This window comes from Erythrolamprus reginae, chromosome 12 (genome assembly GCF_031021105.1).
Source record: "Erythrolamprus reginae isolate rEryReg1 chromosome 12, rEryReg1.hap1, whole genome shotgun sequence".
NCBI classification, from domain to species: domain Eukaryota; kingdom Metazoa; phylum Chordata; class Lepidosauria; order Squamata; family Dipsadidae; genus Erythrolamprus; species Erythrolamprus reginae.
Window position 1 is genome coordinate 5,631,072 of NC_091961.1, and position 19,539 is coordinate 5,650,610.

General features: G+C 41.5%; 1 protein-coding gene across 1 annotated transcript; it reads left to right on the forward strand.

Annotated features, from left to right (window-relative positions):
- Positions 1–289: 289 nt before the first annotated feature.
- Positions 290–19,074, forward strand: LOC139174675 (outer mitochondrial transmembrane helix translocase-like). The gene is made up of 9 exons (XM_070765188.1): positions 290–493; positions 3,414–3,512; positions 7,440–7,560; positions 9,258–9,458; positions 11,765–11,871; positions 13,385–13,474; positions 15,458–15,508; positions 16,840–17,015; positions 18,954–19,074. The coding sequence occupies exons 1-9, from the start codon at positions 320–322 to the stop codon at positions 19,072–19,074; spliced, it is 1,140 nt and encodes a 379-aa protein (XP_070621289.1). The 5' UTR covers positions 290–319.
- Positions 19,075–19,539: the final 465 nt, after the last annotated feature.

A 19,539-nucleotide genomic window follows, 5' to 3' on the forward strand; every position in this document is an offset into this window, starting at 1 on the left:
TCAGGACTGTCAAACTCACACTCCCCAGGCCGGATATATTACACGCTGGCCATGCCCATGCCCGGATTAGCGGAGGGGGGAAAGTCCCAATACATCACGTGGTGCTGCCGTGATGATGCAAGTTTGACCCCCCTGCTCTAGAGAGAGACCTGCACTCATTTGATAGTTGGCAGATTTTTCTTATGCAATTTAATAGTTTAACAGCAGTAATAAATGCTGGCGAATGGCTCCAGGAGTTTATATTCTAACCTCTCCTATCTCCGTACCATTTTGAAATTTTAATTTAGGTTCCAGCTTGGGAGCCAGAAACACTTTGGAGATGCTGCTGGGGGAACTGTCCAAGGATGTCTTGACTCGCCCCCTAACACGGAATGAAGCCTGCCTTGTTCTTCTCCGTGTGGCTGTCTTTGGAGCAACTACCTACTTCAGTATAAAGTGGGTCTCTGATGCCCTAGACCCAGCCCAGAAGCAAAGACTCCAGCTGAAGAAAAGAGTATGTACTACAAGCAAGGGTGGGCTACTGCCTAGACGGGGGTAATGCAGTGGGGTAGTGAAAATGGAGCTCTACCCTAGAGCAGTATTTCCCAACCTTGGCCACTTGAAGATATTTGGACTTCAACTCCCAGAATTCCCCAGCCAGCAAATGCTGGCTGGGGAATTCTGGGAGTTGAAGACCAAATATCTTCAAGTGGCCAAGGTTGGGAAACATTGCCCTAGAGCAGTGATTTTCAACCTTTTTTGAGCCGCGGCACATTTTTTACATTTACAAAACCATGGGGCACATTGGGGGGGGGGCGGCTAAAAAAATATTGGACAAAAAAATTCTCTCTCTTCCTCCCTTTCGCTCTATTTCTCTCTCCCTCTTTCTATCCCTTCCTCTTTTTTCTCTCTCTCCATCCATCTTTCTTTCTCTCTTCCTCCTTTCCTCTTTTTTGCTCTCTTTCTCTCTCCCTCCCTACCTCCCTGTCTTTCTCTCTCTCTCTTGCTTTCTTTCTTTCTCTCTCTTGCTTTCTTTCTCTCTTGTTCTCTTTCTCGCTCTCTTTCTCTCTTTCTTTCTCTCTCTTGCTTGCTTTCTCTCTTGTTCTCTTTCTCTCTTGCTTGCTTTCTCTTTCTCTCTCTTTCTTTCTCTCTCTCTTGTTTTCTGAGCTTCACGGCACACCTGACCATGTCTCGCGGCACACTAGTGTGCCACGGCACACTGGTTGAAAAACACTGCCCTAGAGCAACCAATTTGCACTGAAAGATCTTGAAAGAAAATGCTGGGCGTCCTGCATAAGCCATGCCTACAATGAAGTAGTAAAAATTTTGGTAGCCCTTCACTGACTACAAGTATGGTTAAATGAAAGCCACTATTTAATGTGGATTTGTCTAATATTTTTGACAAGTTCTAACAGAATCGCTGGTCCTTCTTAAGCTCTTTTTCATTTGCTGTGTCCTTAGTTGCCTTTCTAATATTTTTATTAAAGCAGAAGCAAAAACATTGTGATGGGTACTAGAAGGATAAAGCAATCTACCTATGAGCCATGATGGTTAGAGTGCAGTACTTGCAGGCTACTTCTGCCAGCTGCCTGCAGTTCGACAGTTCACTCAGGTTGACTCAGCCTCCCTTCCTTTCGAGGTGGGTAAAATGAGGACCCAAATTGGGGGCAAATGCTGACTCTGTAAACTGCTTAGAGAGGGCTGTAAAAGCAGTGCAAAGTGGTATATAAATCTAAGTGATATAGCTATTGCTACTGAAGACTAGTGAATTGAACCAACTTCAATTATGGTCTACCTTGAGGCATAGGTAGTGATAGTTGAGATGGAGCTCAATTGAAAAGTTGGGAGCTTGGTATGTATGGGAAAAGAGAAGGGTGGGGCACATTTAGCTTTGTCCGAGGCAGAACCATAGAGATGCTGTGAGATATTGCACAACAAAACTGTGAAGGGAATTACCAACAATTCCAAGATCTAGCAAAAGAATCAGGTTAAGAAATTAATGGATAGCCTGCTAAGAGATAATGTTTGTTTCAACCCTTCTTGCACAAACAGGCTAGAACTGTGATGACAAAGCCTGCCTATCTATCTATCTATCTATCTATCTATCTATCTATCTATCTATCTATCTATCATCTATCTATCTATCTATCTATCTAATCTATCTATCTATCTATCTATCATCTATCTATCTATCTATCTAATCTATCTATCTATCTATCTATCTATCTAATCTATCTAATCTATCTATCTATCTATCTATCTATCTATCTATCTATAATCTATCTATCTATCTATCTATCTAATCTATCTATCTATCTAATCTATCTATCTATCTATCATCTATCTGTCTGTCTGTCTGTCTGTCTGTCTGTCTGTCTGTCTGTCTGTCTATCTATAATCTATCTAATCTATCTATCTATCTATCTATCTATAATCTATCTATCTATCTATCTATCTATCTATCTATCTATCTATCTATAATCTATCTATCTATCTAATCTATCTATCTTATCTATCTATCTATCTATCTATCTATCTATCTATCTATCTATCTATCTATCTATCTGATCTTTCCATTCCGCCCTTCGTCCTACACTCAGGCCGGCTTACAACATGTTACCAATAGCCCTTTTTAACAGAGCCAGCCTATTGCCCCCACAATCCAGGTCCTCATTTTACCTACCTTAGAAGGATGGAAGGCTGAGTCAACCTTGAGCCGGTGACGAGATTTGAACCGCTGACCTACAGATCTAGCAGTCACCTCGGCTCTTATGATTGCCAGCTTATAATAAAATCAGGTCAAAGTTTATGAAACACCACAAAGTGACTGAAAGTGGAAAGTACAATATCAAGAAGCAATTCAAGAGTTTATAACAAAAATAAATAGAGTAGAACAGAACAGAACAGAGAGTAGGGTAGGATAGGGTAGCATACGGGAGGATGGGATGGGATAGGATAAGATAGGATAGAATTCTTTATTGGCCAAGTGTGATTGGACAACATACTCATAAATTTGAAGACACATCAGTTTAAATCCCAAATTCTGTAACAGGGGAACAGATAAGAAAAAAGAAGAAAAGAAAAATTATAAAGAGGCTTTTAGCATCATTTTAGCAGCGGTTATAAGTATTACAAGTGGGATAATTCCCCCAAAATAATTGTGCTCGGTTCTCATTGCCTGTTTGATGCTTGCTTCTCAGTGACCACGTAGAATTGACTAGACTGGTTTTAATTACATCTCTTTTTGTGCTCATTATTACGGAGCCCTGCAATCATTTTCTGAACCTGTACTGGCTCCTGTGCAGAATATAGTTTAAGTACCAGTCAGCAACTGTAACTCATTAAAAGGAAAGTGCCCTGTCAAGCTAAACAGTAGGTTTCAACTTTGAAGTTACACCTGAATTTAAGTCTCCCTTTTTCATCTCCTCCGACAGGCTGAAGATTTGATGAAGCAGATTGGAATAGAGAAGCTGAAGTTGTCGGAGCACGAGATGACCATTGTTGCTCATTTGGTGGTTCCCAGGGACATCAAGGTAAGGAGGACAGCTGCTGATTCCCTTGTCCCAGCATCTCCTGTGACTTGCGATTCTTTTTTTCTTTTTAAATATATTGTATTAATTTTCTTAAAATAGACAAGACTGGCAGACATACATTTAACATAAAGATGGGGTTGTATCTTCCCTGCTTATTCTAGAAGTAAAATCTCAATACAGAAAAAAGAATACATTCAAAAAAATACTTAAAATCAACTTATTACTTTAAATGAAAAAAGAAAATCTGTTTTACCTTATATAGTAAATCTTCATACATAAACTAATTCTAACGTAACTCTTAAATCATGTCCCTACTAATACAATTCTCTTTTTTTTTTACTTTTAGTATTTCTTCTTATTTATCCATATATATATACACTTTGTTCCATATCTCGTAAAATTCTGTTTCCTCTTGATCTTTTAACCATCTTGTCATCATATCCATTTCAGCGCAGTCTAGTATTTTCTTAATAACTTCCTCTTCTTTGGGAATGTTTTCCCCTTTCCAATTTTGCGCGTACACTATCCTGGCCGCGGTCAAAATATGAATAACTAGATGTAAAATTTCTTTCTTATATTTCTGATTAGTTGTTCTGTCTGGTAAAAACAAAGGCACTTTATAGTTTGAAAAATAAACACAGAGAAAAACCTGTTCTTCCCAACAGGCAGGCTATGAGACTTCACAGCAGAGTCCTGACGGCCAGACAATACAGCAGACTTCTTGCTGGCACACCCACCACTGTAGAGAATAAGACCCACACCTTTCCCCCCCAAGGTTTCAGTATTCAAAGTCACAAACCAGAATTCCAAGACGCCAAAGATCACAGCCAGGTCCCAGGACTCCCAAAGATAATACTCCACAAGCCAGGAAGGGTGGGTCTGCCTTTTCAGCCTTTCCGGAGAGCACCACACCCAAACCCAGCTGTTGCCTCTTTAGTGCTGAAAGTACCTGGCTAATTGTCCCCTTCGTTGTGTTGCTCTTCTCTGCCGGAGATCGATAATTGCTTGTGCATTTTCATCTAAGGAATCCAGGCTGCTTGCTGGGGAGAGCTCCCCCTCGGGGGACTCTGGCTGTCCTCCCTCTCCCTCAGCCTGAGATTCCTCCTCCCCGTCTGCCTGAATCTCCTGTTCCTCATCCTCCCCCTCTGAGCAGGAAGCCGGCAGAGGATCAGCCGTTCCCTGAGGGGCCTCAGACGGAATCACAACATTAGTTATGCCCAGTAAATAAAATTCCAGTGTTATTTCTATCTCCTGTTTTGCTATTTCTTTTATTATTCTTTCTACCATTTTCCAATAAAGCTTAACTTTACTACACGTCCACCATTGATGATAATAGGACCCTATTTTTTTCTTACATTTCCAACATAATGGGGAGGTCTTAGGGAACATTTTCGCTATCCTATTTGGTGGGAGGTGCCATCTATAGAACAGCTTAATTTTATTTTCTTTTAGCGAGACTTGCGATTCTATCTGCAGGTAGCTGCACAACTGGAAAGAGCAATTGGGCCCTTGACTGGCAGCAGAGCAAACTCACAAGCGATGTGTTGTGGTTGGCTCTGGGCCAGCTCCTGCTCCAAGCACTGTGGGGGTTGATGTGGAAGAATCCTCACATACCATACAAGTTATGCATGGTATGTTTGTGTGTATGTTTTGTTTTTTAATAAGGGGTTTTAAAATGATTTTTAATTGTTAGATTTGTAATATATTGTTTCTATTATTGTTGTGAGCCGCCCCGAGTCTGCGGAGAGGGGCGGCATACAAATCTAATAAATAATAATAATTATCAGAGGCCGGTTTTACTGCCAACAGCTTCCGACAGTGAAGTGTCTGTGTCAGGGGAAGATTCTGGAAGTGAAGTAGGATCCATGGAGGAGATAATTGCAGGCAGCCCATTAGCTAATTACCCCATTAGTGAATCATCATCATTATCATCCTTAGAGGAGGCATTCATAGATGTTCGTAGACACAGGTTGATGTCAAGGAAGGAACAACTGCGCAAGTATTATAGGAACTAAGGGAGAACACCTGTGGCTGGGGCAATTAGGCTAATGGGGCTGCTGATAAATTGCCAGCGTTGTTGCCTCTTGGCATGGGAGATTATCTGTTTGGAGAGAGAGAGAACTGTGTTTTACATCAGGATTTTACCAGGATTCTTTGAACTGTTTCAGGATTTTACCAGGACTCTTGGACTAATTCACGTTAAGTTTGGCTTGAGGACTGGAAGCTCTCTGGAAGCCAAAAACGCCCTCCCGGAGCCTCTGTGCAAGCCAAAAATCAGCTGGCCGACACACACATGCACATTGGAGCTGAGTTAGGGCAACAACTCGCGTGCCAGCAGATATGACTCCATGTGCCACCTGTGGCACCTGTGCCATACGTTCGCCATCCCTGTTTTAAGATCTTTGTTTTGTGTTTCTGTGTATGATTTTTAAAAAATTGTAAATAAATTTTTAAAAACTTTAAAAAAAATACTACCTCCAAACCAGATTTTTCCATTGAGGTTGCTTTCAACTCAGATTTAAACTTGTCACACCTCAAGAAAAATATCTTATGTTACAGATTCTAGGAGCAGCCAGAATCACATATGCTCAAACCTGGAAGCAGGGAATAATCCCCTTGACTCTAACAGTCATTACTAAAATTATGGAATGTGCCGAGATGACCAAAGTTACCATGGAAATTCAAGACAAAAAAGAATCTGACCTTTATAAAATATGGGACAATCTAAGCAGAAAAGCCTCCCTTTTATTAACCTCTGACTGTCGTTGTTAGAAAATGATCAGTGGCCTTTGCAAGGCACTTGAGACTTCCGAGCAACTACTCCATGTTTACATACTGGAGTAAAAGAATAAATAAGCTTGAGGAATATGTCATTGGAACAGGGAATCAGCAACTGTCCACTGGAAGCCTCAGGCAACCTCTGTTTTGTCCAGATTTAAGCCCTTTTGTCGTGGTCCAGAGGTGTCTGGGATGTATGGTACAGGTAGCCCTCGAGTTATAATCACAATTGAGCCTCAAATTCCTGTGGCTAAATTAGTTTACAACCTTTCTTGCCACAGCTGGTGAGTGAATCGCTGCAGTTAGTCAGTTAGAAACACACGATTCTGACTTCCGAACTGACTTGGCTTGTCAGAAATCTGACAAATGAGATGACCCCAGTGTTCTGAGTGGTCCACAACCGGGTCAGTTACTGACAGATTCTGAGAAGGATGAACAGTGTCAGAGTCCGATCAATATAGATTGCAGCAAAAAAATACCAATCCTTTACCAGTTAAGATTAGTTAACGTACTTCATCTTTGACCGTTCTAAACGAAAATATTAGATACTATTATAAGAAATGCAAACACTGACAATAACCAACTCAACCTTAAAGATAAAATATTTGTAATATAATTTTCTCTTTTTCTAACTACTTCTAATTTAACCTTAATTTCATGTTAACTTTTTACTTTTTCTTTACCATCTACACCTACTACTCCAAGGCACTATTATGTCGCATATCCTACAAATGTCTGCGATTATGCAAATTCTCTTTACTCCCTTTACTCCTGTTTTTTCTACACTTATCCTTTTCATTTCTATATTTCTTTGTTGATTCCTTCATTTCTTCCCTTTTCTCGGGGTCTATTATAATGGTGTTTTACTTACTAGTTACTATATATCATATGCATATCCTTATAGCTGTTGTAAATACACTTTATATCTTTTGATTATGAAATGTAATTCTTCTTACAAGACAATTACTTATACCATTGATAATTTTCTATATACTGTATTTCAGAATTACTTCCATAATGATGTAACCACTTGTTTACCACTTTTATTTCTTTTGACCCCCCACCCCTTTCCCCTTTCTCTTCTTTTTTATGTGAAACTTAATAAACTATTTAAAAAAACCCTTGTCCACAAATGTGTCCCATTTTCAGGTCACTTGGAATGATGTTGCTGGCTTAGACGAGCTGGTCAGTGAACTTCGAGACGCCGTAATCTTACCTTTACAAAAGACACGCTTGTTTGAGCACTCCAAGCTCTGCCAGCCACCAAAAGGTATCTTTAGGATGTCTTCATTGTAGAGCCCGGAAGGATCCAGAGACAAATGAGTCCTTTTGGGCCCCGTCTTCCAGCTTCTGTCTCAGTTGATCCCATGTCAATGTAATTTTTATTTTGTTGTCTACTGATGTCAACAGACAAATTTTAGGAAGGCTGTTAGGACTACAGTGGTACCTCTACCTAAGAATGCCTCTACTTATGAACTTTTCTAGATAAGAACCGGGTGTTCAAGATTTTTTTGCCTCTTCCCAAGAACCATTTTCCACTTACAAACCCGAGCCTCCAAAAATGTAACTGGAAAAGGCAGGGAGAAGCCTTTGTGGAGCCTCTCTAGGAATCTCCTGGGAGGAAACAGGGCTGGAAAAAGTGGGAGGAAGTCTCTGTGAGGCCTCTCTAGGAATCTCCTGGGAGGAAACAGGGCTGGAAAAAGTGGGAGGAAGTCTCTGTGAGGCCTCTCTAGGAATCTCCTGGGAGGAAACAGGGCTGGAAAAAGTGGGAGGAAGTCTCTGTGAGGCCTCTCTAGGAATCTCCTGGGAGGAAACAGGGCCGGAAAAGGCAGGGAGAAGCTTGTGTGAGGCCTCTTTAGGAAACAGGGCCTCCACCCTCCCTGTGGTTTCCCCAATCACACACATTATTTGCTTCTTCTTACAAACTTTTCTACTTAAGAACCTGGTCACGAAATGAATTAAGTTAATAAGTAGAGGTACCACTCTATGCCCAAACAGTTGAGTTGGCAATATTTATTTATTTATTCAATTTTTTAATGCTGCCCTTCTCCTAGACTCAGGGCGGCTTACAACATGTTAGCAGTAGCACTTTTTAACAGAGCCAGCATTATTGCCCCCACAATCCGGGTCCTCATTTGACCCACCTCGGAAGGATGGAAGGATGAGTCAACCTTGAGCCGGTGATGAGAGTTGAACCGCTGACCTACAGATCTATAGTCAGCTTCAGTGGCCTGCAGTACAGCATTCTACCTGCTGTGCCACTCTGGCTCATAAATAAATATATACATTAAACATAAATATATAAATCAACAATGTATTCCTGAAGGTTTAACTGGGTTAATATATATAGCTTTAACTGTATGCTATTTCTGATGGGTTGATTGTGTTGCAGATCGCCATAAGAGGGAGCTAGAGATTATTGTGAGTGTTCCTTGTCCACCTCTGGTCATGTCAGATTCGGAGGAGGATGAGCCAGGCCCCTCTGGATACCCTGGACAAGTGGGGTTGCCAGCTGATAGAGAGTGAGAATGGGGAGGAAAGTGACTTGAATTAACCCAAGGAACCACCAGAGGGGGCTGATGTGACAATGGAAGAGTGGTCCTAGTCAGAAGATGAGGAAGACATTAAAGTAGACAATCCCTTATTAGGTGCTAGATATAGAAGATTTCTGAGAAATCAAGAGGACTTGCACAGTAAAAGGAAATAAGCTTAGGTCATGTTTAAGGCGACGTAGTTCTAAGCTTTCTAAACCTAGGATTGTAAGTCTAGTAGCGTAGGGTATTCTGTTGCGAGTGGAGGAGCGGAGGGCTCTTCTAGAAAAATATCTCTGGACATTTTCTAGAGTGTTTATGTCCGAAATGTGATGCAGGTTCCAGACAGATGAGCTGCATTCAAGGATTGGTCATTAGGAGGTGGGTGGTAGCAAAACCACCCAAATGTGGGCTTATGACTTTCCCTTCTATTTAGGGGTCTTACTGTATGGACCTCCAGGATGTGGCAAGACCCTTCTGGCCAAAGCAATGGCCCAGGCATCCAACTGCAGGTTCATCAACCTTCAAGCACCCACCTTGATGGACAAATGGTACGGGGAGTCACAGAAGCTCACCGCTGCCGTTTTTTCTCTGGCAATCAAAATCCAACCCTGTATAATTTTCATTGATGAAATAGGTAAGTTCCCAGGCTGTGGTTCTTATGGATTGCATACTGCAACTTAATGTTCTCTCTTCAAGATCGGCTTTGATTTTAAAGATGTACTGCATTGAGTCAAGAGTTTTTCTGCTTAGGTCTTTCTATTAAGCAGGATTTTGTTAGAACAGAACACGTTACTGCCCTATTTGGATAGGGGGTCTCTTCTCACAGTCACTCATGCCCTCATCACCTTGCGCCTCGATTACTGCAATGCTCTCTATAATGGGCTACCCTTAAAGGATGTTCGGAGACTTTAGTTAGTCCATCATGCAGCCACGTGAGCTGTCATGGCTGTAATAATAATAATAATAATAATAATAATAATAATAATAATAATAATAATAATATATTAGATTTGTATGCTGCCCCTCTCCGAATCACATTCACCATCATCAGGCTGAAGTTTTAAGCTTTGTGTTGCTGTAAATATGGAATATATACACATACATGTGTGTGTGTGTGTGTGTGTGTGAAATGTTTTTTGTTTTTTTTGTTTTTATATATGTGTGTGTGTGTCAAATGTTTTTTTAGCTGGAATTTTAAAATTAAGGGAGACTACGATGGTCCCATCTCCCTTAATTTTAAAATTCCAGCTAAAAAAACATTTGACACATACAGAATATCGTTGTCGGCTATAAATAAATTAACTGCCTTGAAATGGCCCTGGGTTGGGCCTAGAGGCAAAAAGGAACTGTGACGTTCCTTCAATATACCAGGGTGATCCGACATAAAAAACACATATATATATATATATATATATATATATATGACGGTCTTGGTATATTCGGGTTTCTTCCTGTGTAGGATTTGGAAATTTCTGGCGACGTTTCGACGAGGTCTCACTCGTCATCTTCAGGCTGGTGTTTCTGTCCTTGTCCTAAGGCGAACACTGCGAGACCTGAGCTGCCTTCCTTCTATAAATACTGGTGGCTATCTGTGGTTTGATGGCTCAGCAATTGCCTGCTGTGTAGAAACTTCCTGGTGAGTCAGTGGGGTAACATCTGGGGTCGTTGATGTAGCTGAGGTATGCTGATTAGTTAATGGTTGTAGATTAGGCGTGATCATCCCGCTTGTTCATATTTTGGGGATGTTTTTCTATCTCGATGGCATCCCCAAACATCCCCAAAATATGAACAAGCGGGATGATACCTCCCGCCTACGAGACGTCTGGAAACCAGCCCTCAAACGTAACCCAGCCATAAAAACAGAAACTAGACTCAGAACACATATTGCAAAACAATCAAGTAGCCTGCAAGCTCCAACTACCCAGGATATCACGCCTAATCAACAACCATTAACTAATCAGCATACTTCAGCTACATCAACGACCCCAGATGTTACCCCACTGACTCACCAGGAAGCTTCTACACAGCAGGCAATTGATGAGCCATCAAACCACACCCAGCCACCAGTATTTATAGAAGGAAGGCAGCTTAGGTCTCGCAGTGTTCGCTTTAGAACAAGGACAGAAACACCAGCCTGAAGATGATGAGTGGGACCTCATCGAAACGTCACCAGAAATTTCCAAATCCTACACGGGAAGAAACCCGAATATACCAAGACCGTCATACCTGTACCCGTGAAAATCGACGAAAACATATATATATATATATATATATATATATATATATATATATATATATATATATTTGTTTTCGTAAATTTTCACGGGTATATGTATGTAGATTGTTCTGAGTTCGGGTTTTGCCCTGTGTAATGTTTTGCATGTCTATGCGACGTTTCGGTGAAATCACATTCACCATCTTCAGGCTGGAGTTCCAATCTTTGGAACTCCAGCCTGAAGATGGTGAATGTGATTTCACCGAAACGTCGCATAGACATGCAAAACATTACACAGGGCAAAACCCGAACTCAGAACAATCTACATATATATATATATATATATATATATATATATATATATATGTATGTATATATATATGTCACATGTTTTTTTGCTGAATTTGAAAATTAAGGGAGACTAGGATAGATCTATTTCGGGCTTATTTTGGTCTCATCAGCTTGCCATACCCACTGGGACTTGAACCTGCAACCTTTGCCTTGTAAGGCAGAGAATTATCCTCTAGGCTACAGTATCCAATCCCTTCAGCTATATATATGGGTGTATATAGGCTGTACCTATATACACCCATATAACTCCAACACTACTCCGCAAGCTGCAAAAAAGAAAGTATGCTGCTGAATGGAACAGGTCAATATCTGCAGAAAAGCAGTAATTCAACTGTGCCGAACTATTATTTTAATGTTCTATCCATTCCTGGCAGATGCGTTCCTGAGGAATCGCTCCAGAACTGACCACGAAGCCACAGCCATGATGAAAGCCGAATTCATGAGTCTATGGGATGGGCTGCAGACAGTGTCTGATTGCCAGGTGAGGCTCGGCACTTGGATCCATTAATGCATATCGAGTCCAAGCCAGCATTAAAAATATGGAGCATGCGTTATTCCACCAGAGCCATAGTTCTGTGCATTTCCCTGGTTTGCCCATTATGCTCAACCAACATACTGCAGAAAAGAAAACGTTAATAGTCACAGATAAAGTAAAACGACATGGTCACTTGAAGGTAAACACATGCTGATGTGGTGACTAGTTTTGGTTGCCACACTATAAAAAAAGATGTTGAGACTCTAGAAAGAGGGCAGAGAAGAGCGACAAAGATGATTAGGGGACTGGAACATATGAAGAACGGTTGCAGGAACTGGACATGACTAGCCTAGTGAAGAGAAGGACTGGGTAGATAGGATAGCAGTCTTCCAATATTTGAAGGACTATCCAGAGAGGAGGAGGTCAAGCTATTTTCCAAGGCACCTGAAGGCCAGAGAAGAAATAATGGATGGAAACAGAACAAGGAGAGATTGGTCCCTTCCAACTCTTAATGTCTTAATCTACCTGTTCTGTCGGGCTCTCTGGTAGAATCCTCCCAAAAATTCACAGGTACAAATTTCAGACACACACACGTTTGAAAATTCAAAACAATGTTCTTTATAATGAAAATTCACTGAAACCAAGCCCTCTTTTGGTATAGCAAAGAGCACTCGTCTCCAACCAAACTGGTAATTGGTACAAGTCCCTTATCAGTTCTGTGATACTTAGCTTGCAGCTGTGAGGCAATTCACAGTCCTTCTTCTTTCACAAAGTGAAACCCACTTTGCTCTGGTTTAGTTTCCAAGCGGGGAACAATCAGCACACAAAAGGTCAAAGTCAGTAAAGCAGTCACGAAACACAACAATCAGATAATCCTCCACAATGGCCAAACCCACAGGCTGCTATTTATAGCAGCCTCACTAATGACCACAGCCCCACCCAACCACAGGTGGCCTCAGTTGTTGTTGCCTATGCATCGCTCTCCGCATGTGTGGCTGTATCATTAACTCTTGTTCTGAATCCAAGGAGGAGCTAGATAATTGATCTCCTTCTGAGCTGCCTGCCAGACTCTCCTCCTCCCTGTCACTCATGTCTTCTTGGTCAGAGGAGTCTTCATCAGCAGATTCCACCGGAGGCAAAACAGGCCTGCAGCATGTGGATGTCTCCCCCACATCCACAGTCCTTGGGGCAGGAGTCCTTGGGCCAGAGCTAACCACAACACACACTATAAAAAAAGATGTTGAGACTCTAGAAAGAGGGCAGAGAAGAGCGACAAAGATGATTAGGGGACTGGAACATATGAAGAACGGTTGCAGGAACTGGGCATGACTAGTCTAGTGAAGAGAAGGACTGGGTAGATAGGATAGCAGTCTTCCAATATTTGAAGGACTATCCAGAGAGGAGGAGGTCAAGCTATTTTCCAAGGCACCTGAAGGCCAGAGAAGAAATAATGGATGGAAACTGAACAAGGAGAGATTGGTCCCATCCAACTCTTAATGTCTTAATCTACCTATTTCAGGTAATGGTGCTGGGAGCCACCAACAGACCTCAAGATGTGGACCCAGCCATTCTGCGGAGAATGCCAACCACTTTTCATATTGCACTACCTGTGAGTATTTTTATTTATTTTTATTTTTATACACATGTATGCACAAATACATAGGAAGAAAAATAGATATGTAGTAATACATATTATATAAGGGTAAAGTGAACTTAGAGGAGAGGATATATGAAAGAAAGAGAATACAGTATATATGATAGTTGGAAGAAAGGAAAGACAATTGGACAGGGGACGAAAGGCACACCAGTGCACTTATTTACGCCCCTTACTGGCCTCTTAGGAACCTGGAGAGGTCAATCGTGGAGAGTCTAAGGGAGAAATGTTGGGGGTTAGGGGTTGACACAATTGAGTCCAGCAATGAGTTCCACGCTTCGATCACTCGATTGTTGAAATCATATTTTTTACAGTCAAGTTTGGAGCGGTTCGTATTGAGTTTGAATCTGTTGCGTGCTCTTGTGTTGTTGCGGTTGAAGCTGAAGTAGTCATTGACCGGTAGACATGACTTCTCTTCCTACAAACCCTCTAACCCATCCATCCACGCTGCTGGATAGTAAGACCTCACATGATCCAATATGGACTCTTTATCCAGGTGGCCATGTCAAAACGCAAGGCAATATTGGCAAAGGATAAGGGAATGGATTGAAGAAATAACAAACCAACAAATAGCAGTGAAACCAGAACTGAAGCCACTTTGGAATGAGTGGCATATAAATACAATAAATAAATAAATAAAACTATTCTTATTAGGAATACTTACAGGGAATCAGGATAAAAAGATGCAATATTTAATTTTGCACATCATCACAGCAGCAAGAATAGCATTTGCATAAAATTGGAAGAATGCTAAGAGGAGGATTGTGTGATTAATTTTTTTTTTAGTGTGTGCAGAGATGGACAGGCTTAGAAAAGAAATGAACGATAAAGAAGAATGAGAATACTATAAGTTACGGGATGATTGATATAAATGGCTAGACCACAATATGAAAGATTAATTCCAAAGAAGGCATGGAAGTAAGAAAGGTGCTAAGAAGTTGTAGAAATGAAACCGACATATAAGAAATGAAAGTACTGTTGTGTAATATAAATAGAAATATATATACAGATGAATTTACATGTACAGTGTTCCCTCGCTTTCCACGGGGGATGCGTTCCGAGACTGCCCGCGAAAGTTGAATTTCCGCGAAGTAGAGATGCGGAAGTAAATACATTATTTTTGGCTATGAACAGTATCACAAGCCTTCCTTTAGCACTTTAAACCCCTAAATTGCAATTTCCCATTCCCTTAGCAACCATTCAGATTATTACTCACCATGTTTATTTATTAAAGTTTATTAAAAAAAATATTTATTAAAGGCAGACTAAAGTTTGGCGATGGCATATGACATCATCGGATGGGAAAAACCGTGGTACGTATAGGGAAAAAACCCGCAAAGTATTTTTTGAATTAATATTTTTGAAAAACCGTGGTATAGACTTTCCGCGAAGTTTGAACCCGCGAAAATTGAGGGAGCGCTGTATAGTTAATTGTAAATGGAAAAAGAGGGACAAATGGATGTATAAGGGACGTAGAACGATATGAGAAAATTGTCAAAAAGTAGATTGTAAAAAAAATCTTTTTTAGAAAGTTTTTAATAAAAAAATATTTTTTTAAAAAAAGAATATCTCAATATCTAGGGGAGAATGAAATAAAAAAAGTTTGTTGGCCTCAAAAATAATTGCAGAAACGCAGAAAGCAACATATTTCATATTTAAAAGCCTCCAACACCGATTACGGAGATAGAAAAAAGAGGGAGGTAGCCAGGTTAGTGCAGTGGTAGCTAGGCACAAGGCCAGGCAGTCCATCACAGCCCTAAGAAGAAGGCAATGGCAAACCACTGAAATATTGCTAACAAAAGTGCAAGTATCTATCCAGGCAGTTACCAAAAGTCAAGACTGATTCAAAGGCACCGAATCTCTCTCTCTCTCTCTCTCTCTCTCTCCTTCCCTTCCTCTGTTTCTCTCTCATGTTTTCTTTGCTCTTTGCTCCGGCAGACCCAAAGGCAAAGACGAGATATCCTGAAGCTGATTCTTGCTGGAGAAAATGTAAGTGGCCTGCTTTCTTTCCATCTTTTCAAATTATATCTTATTAAAAGAAAGAGCTGTGGAAAAACTCCTGGAATGTTAACAAGCCTTTGTAGTCAGTGATCGGTTTCAATGTAGAGCAGCAAGTTAAAAGTTTATTCATACAATCCTTTTTCGGCAATGTAAAACCCAAATATTTGAAACACAATGGATGCCGCTCCGAGTCTTGGGAGAAGGGTGGCATATAAATCTAATTAATAATAGTAATACTACTAATACTACTACTAATACTACTACTAATACTACTACTACTACTACTAATAATAATAATGGCAGAGATGATCCACTGGAACATGTGCCGGAACTACCATTCATTCATTCATTCATTCATTCATTCATTTATTTATTTATTGGATTTGTATGCCGCCCCTCTCCGGAGACTCGGGGCGGCTAACAGCAACAATAAAGCAGTGTACAATAGTAGTCTGATGTTAGAAACAATTAAAAACCCATTAATATAAAAAACCAAACATACATACATACATACCATGCATAGAATTGTAAAGGCCTAGTGGGAAGAGGGTCTCAATTCCCCCATGCCTGACGGCAGAGGTGGGTTTTAAGCAGCTTACGAAAGGCAAGGAGGGTGGGGGCAATTCTAATCTTTATCAGTGGCAAAGAACTGGTGGGATCATAAGCCCGAAAAAGTGGTCGAAAATGAGCAAGCAAAACTACTGTGGGACTTCCAACTTCCGACTGACCGAATTCTGAAGCATAACACACCAGACATTGTGATTGTGGAGAAAAAGAAAGGATGGATCATGGATATCACAATCCCAGGAGACAGCAGAATTGAGGAGAAGCAGCTAGAGAAATTAGTGAAATGCGAAGATCTAAAAATCGAGCTGCAATGACTCTGCTATAAGCCCGTGAAAGTGGTCCCAGTGGTACTTGGCACGCTGGGCACAGTGCCAAAGGATCTCAGCGGACATTTGAAAACCATCGGAATTGACAACATCTCCATCTGTCAATTGCAAAAGGCCGCTTTACTGGGATCGGCAAACATAATTCGCCGCTACATCACGCAGTCCTAGGTGCTTGGGAAGCGCCCGACTGGTGATGAAATACGAAATCCAGCATAGTGATCTTGTTTGCTGTGTTGTACTGACATAATAATAATAATAATAATAATAATAATAATAATAATAATAATAATAATAATAATAATAATAAATATGGTACATTGCTTTCTGGGTGACCGTCGTATATTCAGCAGAAATATTCTCAGTGTGCCCAGAGAAATATCTGCCTCTACCTAGGATCGAACTCACTCAACTCGGGATTTTTCACAGATGAGCAATGCCGTGAACCTGAAGGAACTGGCAGAGAAAACACGCAGTTACTCAGGCAGCGACCTGTGGGAATTGTGCCGGGACGCAGCCACGTATCGTGTCCGTGATTATGTCCGGAAACAACAAATGAGGCAAATCGCCCACCTGCTGCACCGCAGAGGGAGTGTGGAGGAGACGTAAGTCATCTCTCATGTCTGCCTCCTTCGCCCCCGACTCTTCCGGGGGAAAAGGGGGAAAAGGAATCCTCAATCTGAGTATTGTATTGGCAGTTCTGTGTTAACAAAAACTTCAGAAGAGAAGGATTTAGGGGTCGTGATTTCTGACAGTCTCAAAATGGGTGAACAGTGCAGTCAGTGGTAGGGAAAGCAAGTAGGATGCTTGGCTGCATAGCTAGAGGTATAACAAGCAGGAAGAGGGAGATTGTGATTGCGCTGTATAGGGCGCTGGTGAGACCCCATTTGGAATACTGTGTTCAGTTCTGGAGACCTCACCTACAAAAAGATATTGACAAAATTGAACGGGTCCAAAAACGGGCTACAAGAATGGTGGAAGGTCTTAAGCATAAAACGTATCAGGAAAGACTTAATGAACTCCATCTGTATAGTCTGGAGGACAGGAAGGAAAAGGGGGGACATGATCGAAACATTTAAATATGTTAAAGGGTTAAATAGGGTCCAAGAGGGAAGTGTTTTTAATAGGAAAGTGAACACAAGAACAAGGGGACACAATCTGAAGTTAGTTGGGGGAAAGATCAAAGGCAACGTGAGAAAATATTATTTTACTGAAAGAGTAGTAGATCCTTGGAACAAACTTCCAGCAGATGTGGTTGGTAAATCCACAGGAACTGAATTTAAACATGCCTGGGATAAACATAGATGCATCCTAAGATAAAATACAGAAAATAGTATAAGGGCAGACTAGATGGACCATGAGGTCTTTTTCTGCCGTCAGTCTTCTATGTTTCTATGTTCGGTTGCCGGAAGAAGCTGTGTTCCAGCAACATTAGAACATGTTATACAAGAGGGATCTCCAACCTTTGCAACTTTAAGCCTGGCGCACTTCAACTCCCAGAATTCCCCAGCCAGATTTGCTCAGAATGCAGCATTGCAGGGTAACTCTGCCCACAGTCAGGGGTTCGATCTTTACCAGCTCAAGGTTGACTCAGCCTTCCATCCTTCCGAGGTTGGTAAAATGAGGAATCAGATTGTTGAGGGCAAGAGGCTGACACTAGAAACCACTTAGAGGGCTCTAAACACTTTGAAGCAATATAGAAGTCTTAAGTGCTAGTGCTAATGTTATTGGGTGACTGGGATGGTATTGCTGGATGGTGGAGATCTTTGCATCTATCTACCTAACACAGGGGTCAACAACCCATGGCTCTGGAGCTGCATGTGGCTCTTTCATCCCTCTGCTGTGGCTCCCTGCCGTTCAAAATATGTGTCGCAACTGGCAATGTGCCACATTTGCCTGCACATAATTTATTTTTTGACCCACGGTAGGCCAACTATGGATAAATCCAAGAAAATAAAAGTTTCAGGAGAAAACAAGAATCTTTAATTCAATTCTATATGTAGTTTTGTGGCCGCTCAGGAAACAGTCAGCCACCAGAAGGGCTTTGTGGCTCCTGGTGTTTTCTTTTCTGTGGGAAACAGTTCCAAATGGGTCTCCGAGTATTTAAGGTTGCCAACCCTTGACCTAACAGCTTACTCTCGTTGTTCTTGGGGGAAGAATAAATAAACAATTTCAGGCAACTGCCTGGGGTTTTTAATCATCCCAGCTCAGAACAAACGTGGTAAGGAATAAGAACATTTCAACAGTTATGAGTTTAAAGTTCAGGAGTTGCAATGGAAACAAAGAGCAAGGAGTTCTAGTGGAGAAGAATTAACCAAAAAATTAATTCTTTTTTTCTTTCTTTCTTTCTTTCTTTCTTTCTTTCTTTCTTTCTTTCTTTCTTTCTTTCCCTTCCTTCCTTCCTTTCTCTTTCTCCCTTCCTTCCTTCCCTTCTTTCTTTCTTTCCTTCCTTCCTTTCTCTTCTTTTCTCTCTCCTTCCTTCCTTCCTTCTCTCCTTCCCTCCCTCCCTCCCTCCTTCCTTCCTTCCATTTCTTCATGCCCAGGGACTCAGAAGAAAATCCTTTGAGGCCACTTACTCAGCTGGACCTGCTGCTCGCCCTGGAAAAGATGAAGGAGTCCAGAGGAGCCACATCAGCAAAGCTAACGGAGCCAGCTTTGGACTGAGTGGAGGGGATGCCTCACCTGGAGAACAAAGATGAACCTCATTGCAATGGCTCAACTGCAGGAAGGGTTCCAATTTTGGCGACTTGAGGACTTCAACTCCCAGAATTCCCCAGCCAGCAATTTTTAAGAACTGTGGGCAGAACATGGTTGGCTGGAGAATCCTGGGAGTTCAAGTCTACAGGCCTTAGAGTTGCCAAGGTTGGAGACCCTGTTCTACCGTAACATTAAAGCAGGGGTCCTCAAGATATGGCCCGCAGGCTGGATAGGGCCCACCGAAGCCGTTAATCCAGCCCACGTAGGACCACAAGGCTGCCCCGCCCACATCCCCCAACCTATCCACTGTCCTCCACCTGCCTTCCGGAGGCCAAGAAGGCCAAAAATGGAACACGCAGATGCCCCAGGAGGCCGAAAATGGGTCTCCCCAGCCAAAAGACTAGAGCAAGACAGAGAGACAGAAAGAGAGAG

Coding starts and splice junctions, on each gene's coding strand:
- LOC139174675 (XM_070765188.1), top strand. CDS start 320: ATGCTGCTGGGGGAACTGTCCAAGGATGTCTTGACTCGCCCCCTAACA. Junction 11,872..13,384: donor AGACAGTGTCTGATTGCCAG/GTGAGGCTCGGC, acceptor TACCTATTTCAG/GTAATGGTGCTGGGAGCCAC. Junction 17,016..18,953: donor AGAGGGAGTGTGGAGGAGAC/GTAAGTCATCTC, acceptor CTTCATGCCCAG/GGACTCAGAAGAAAATCCTT.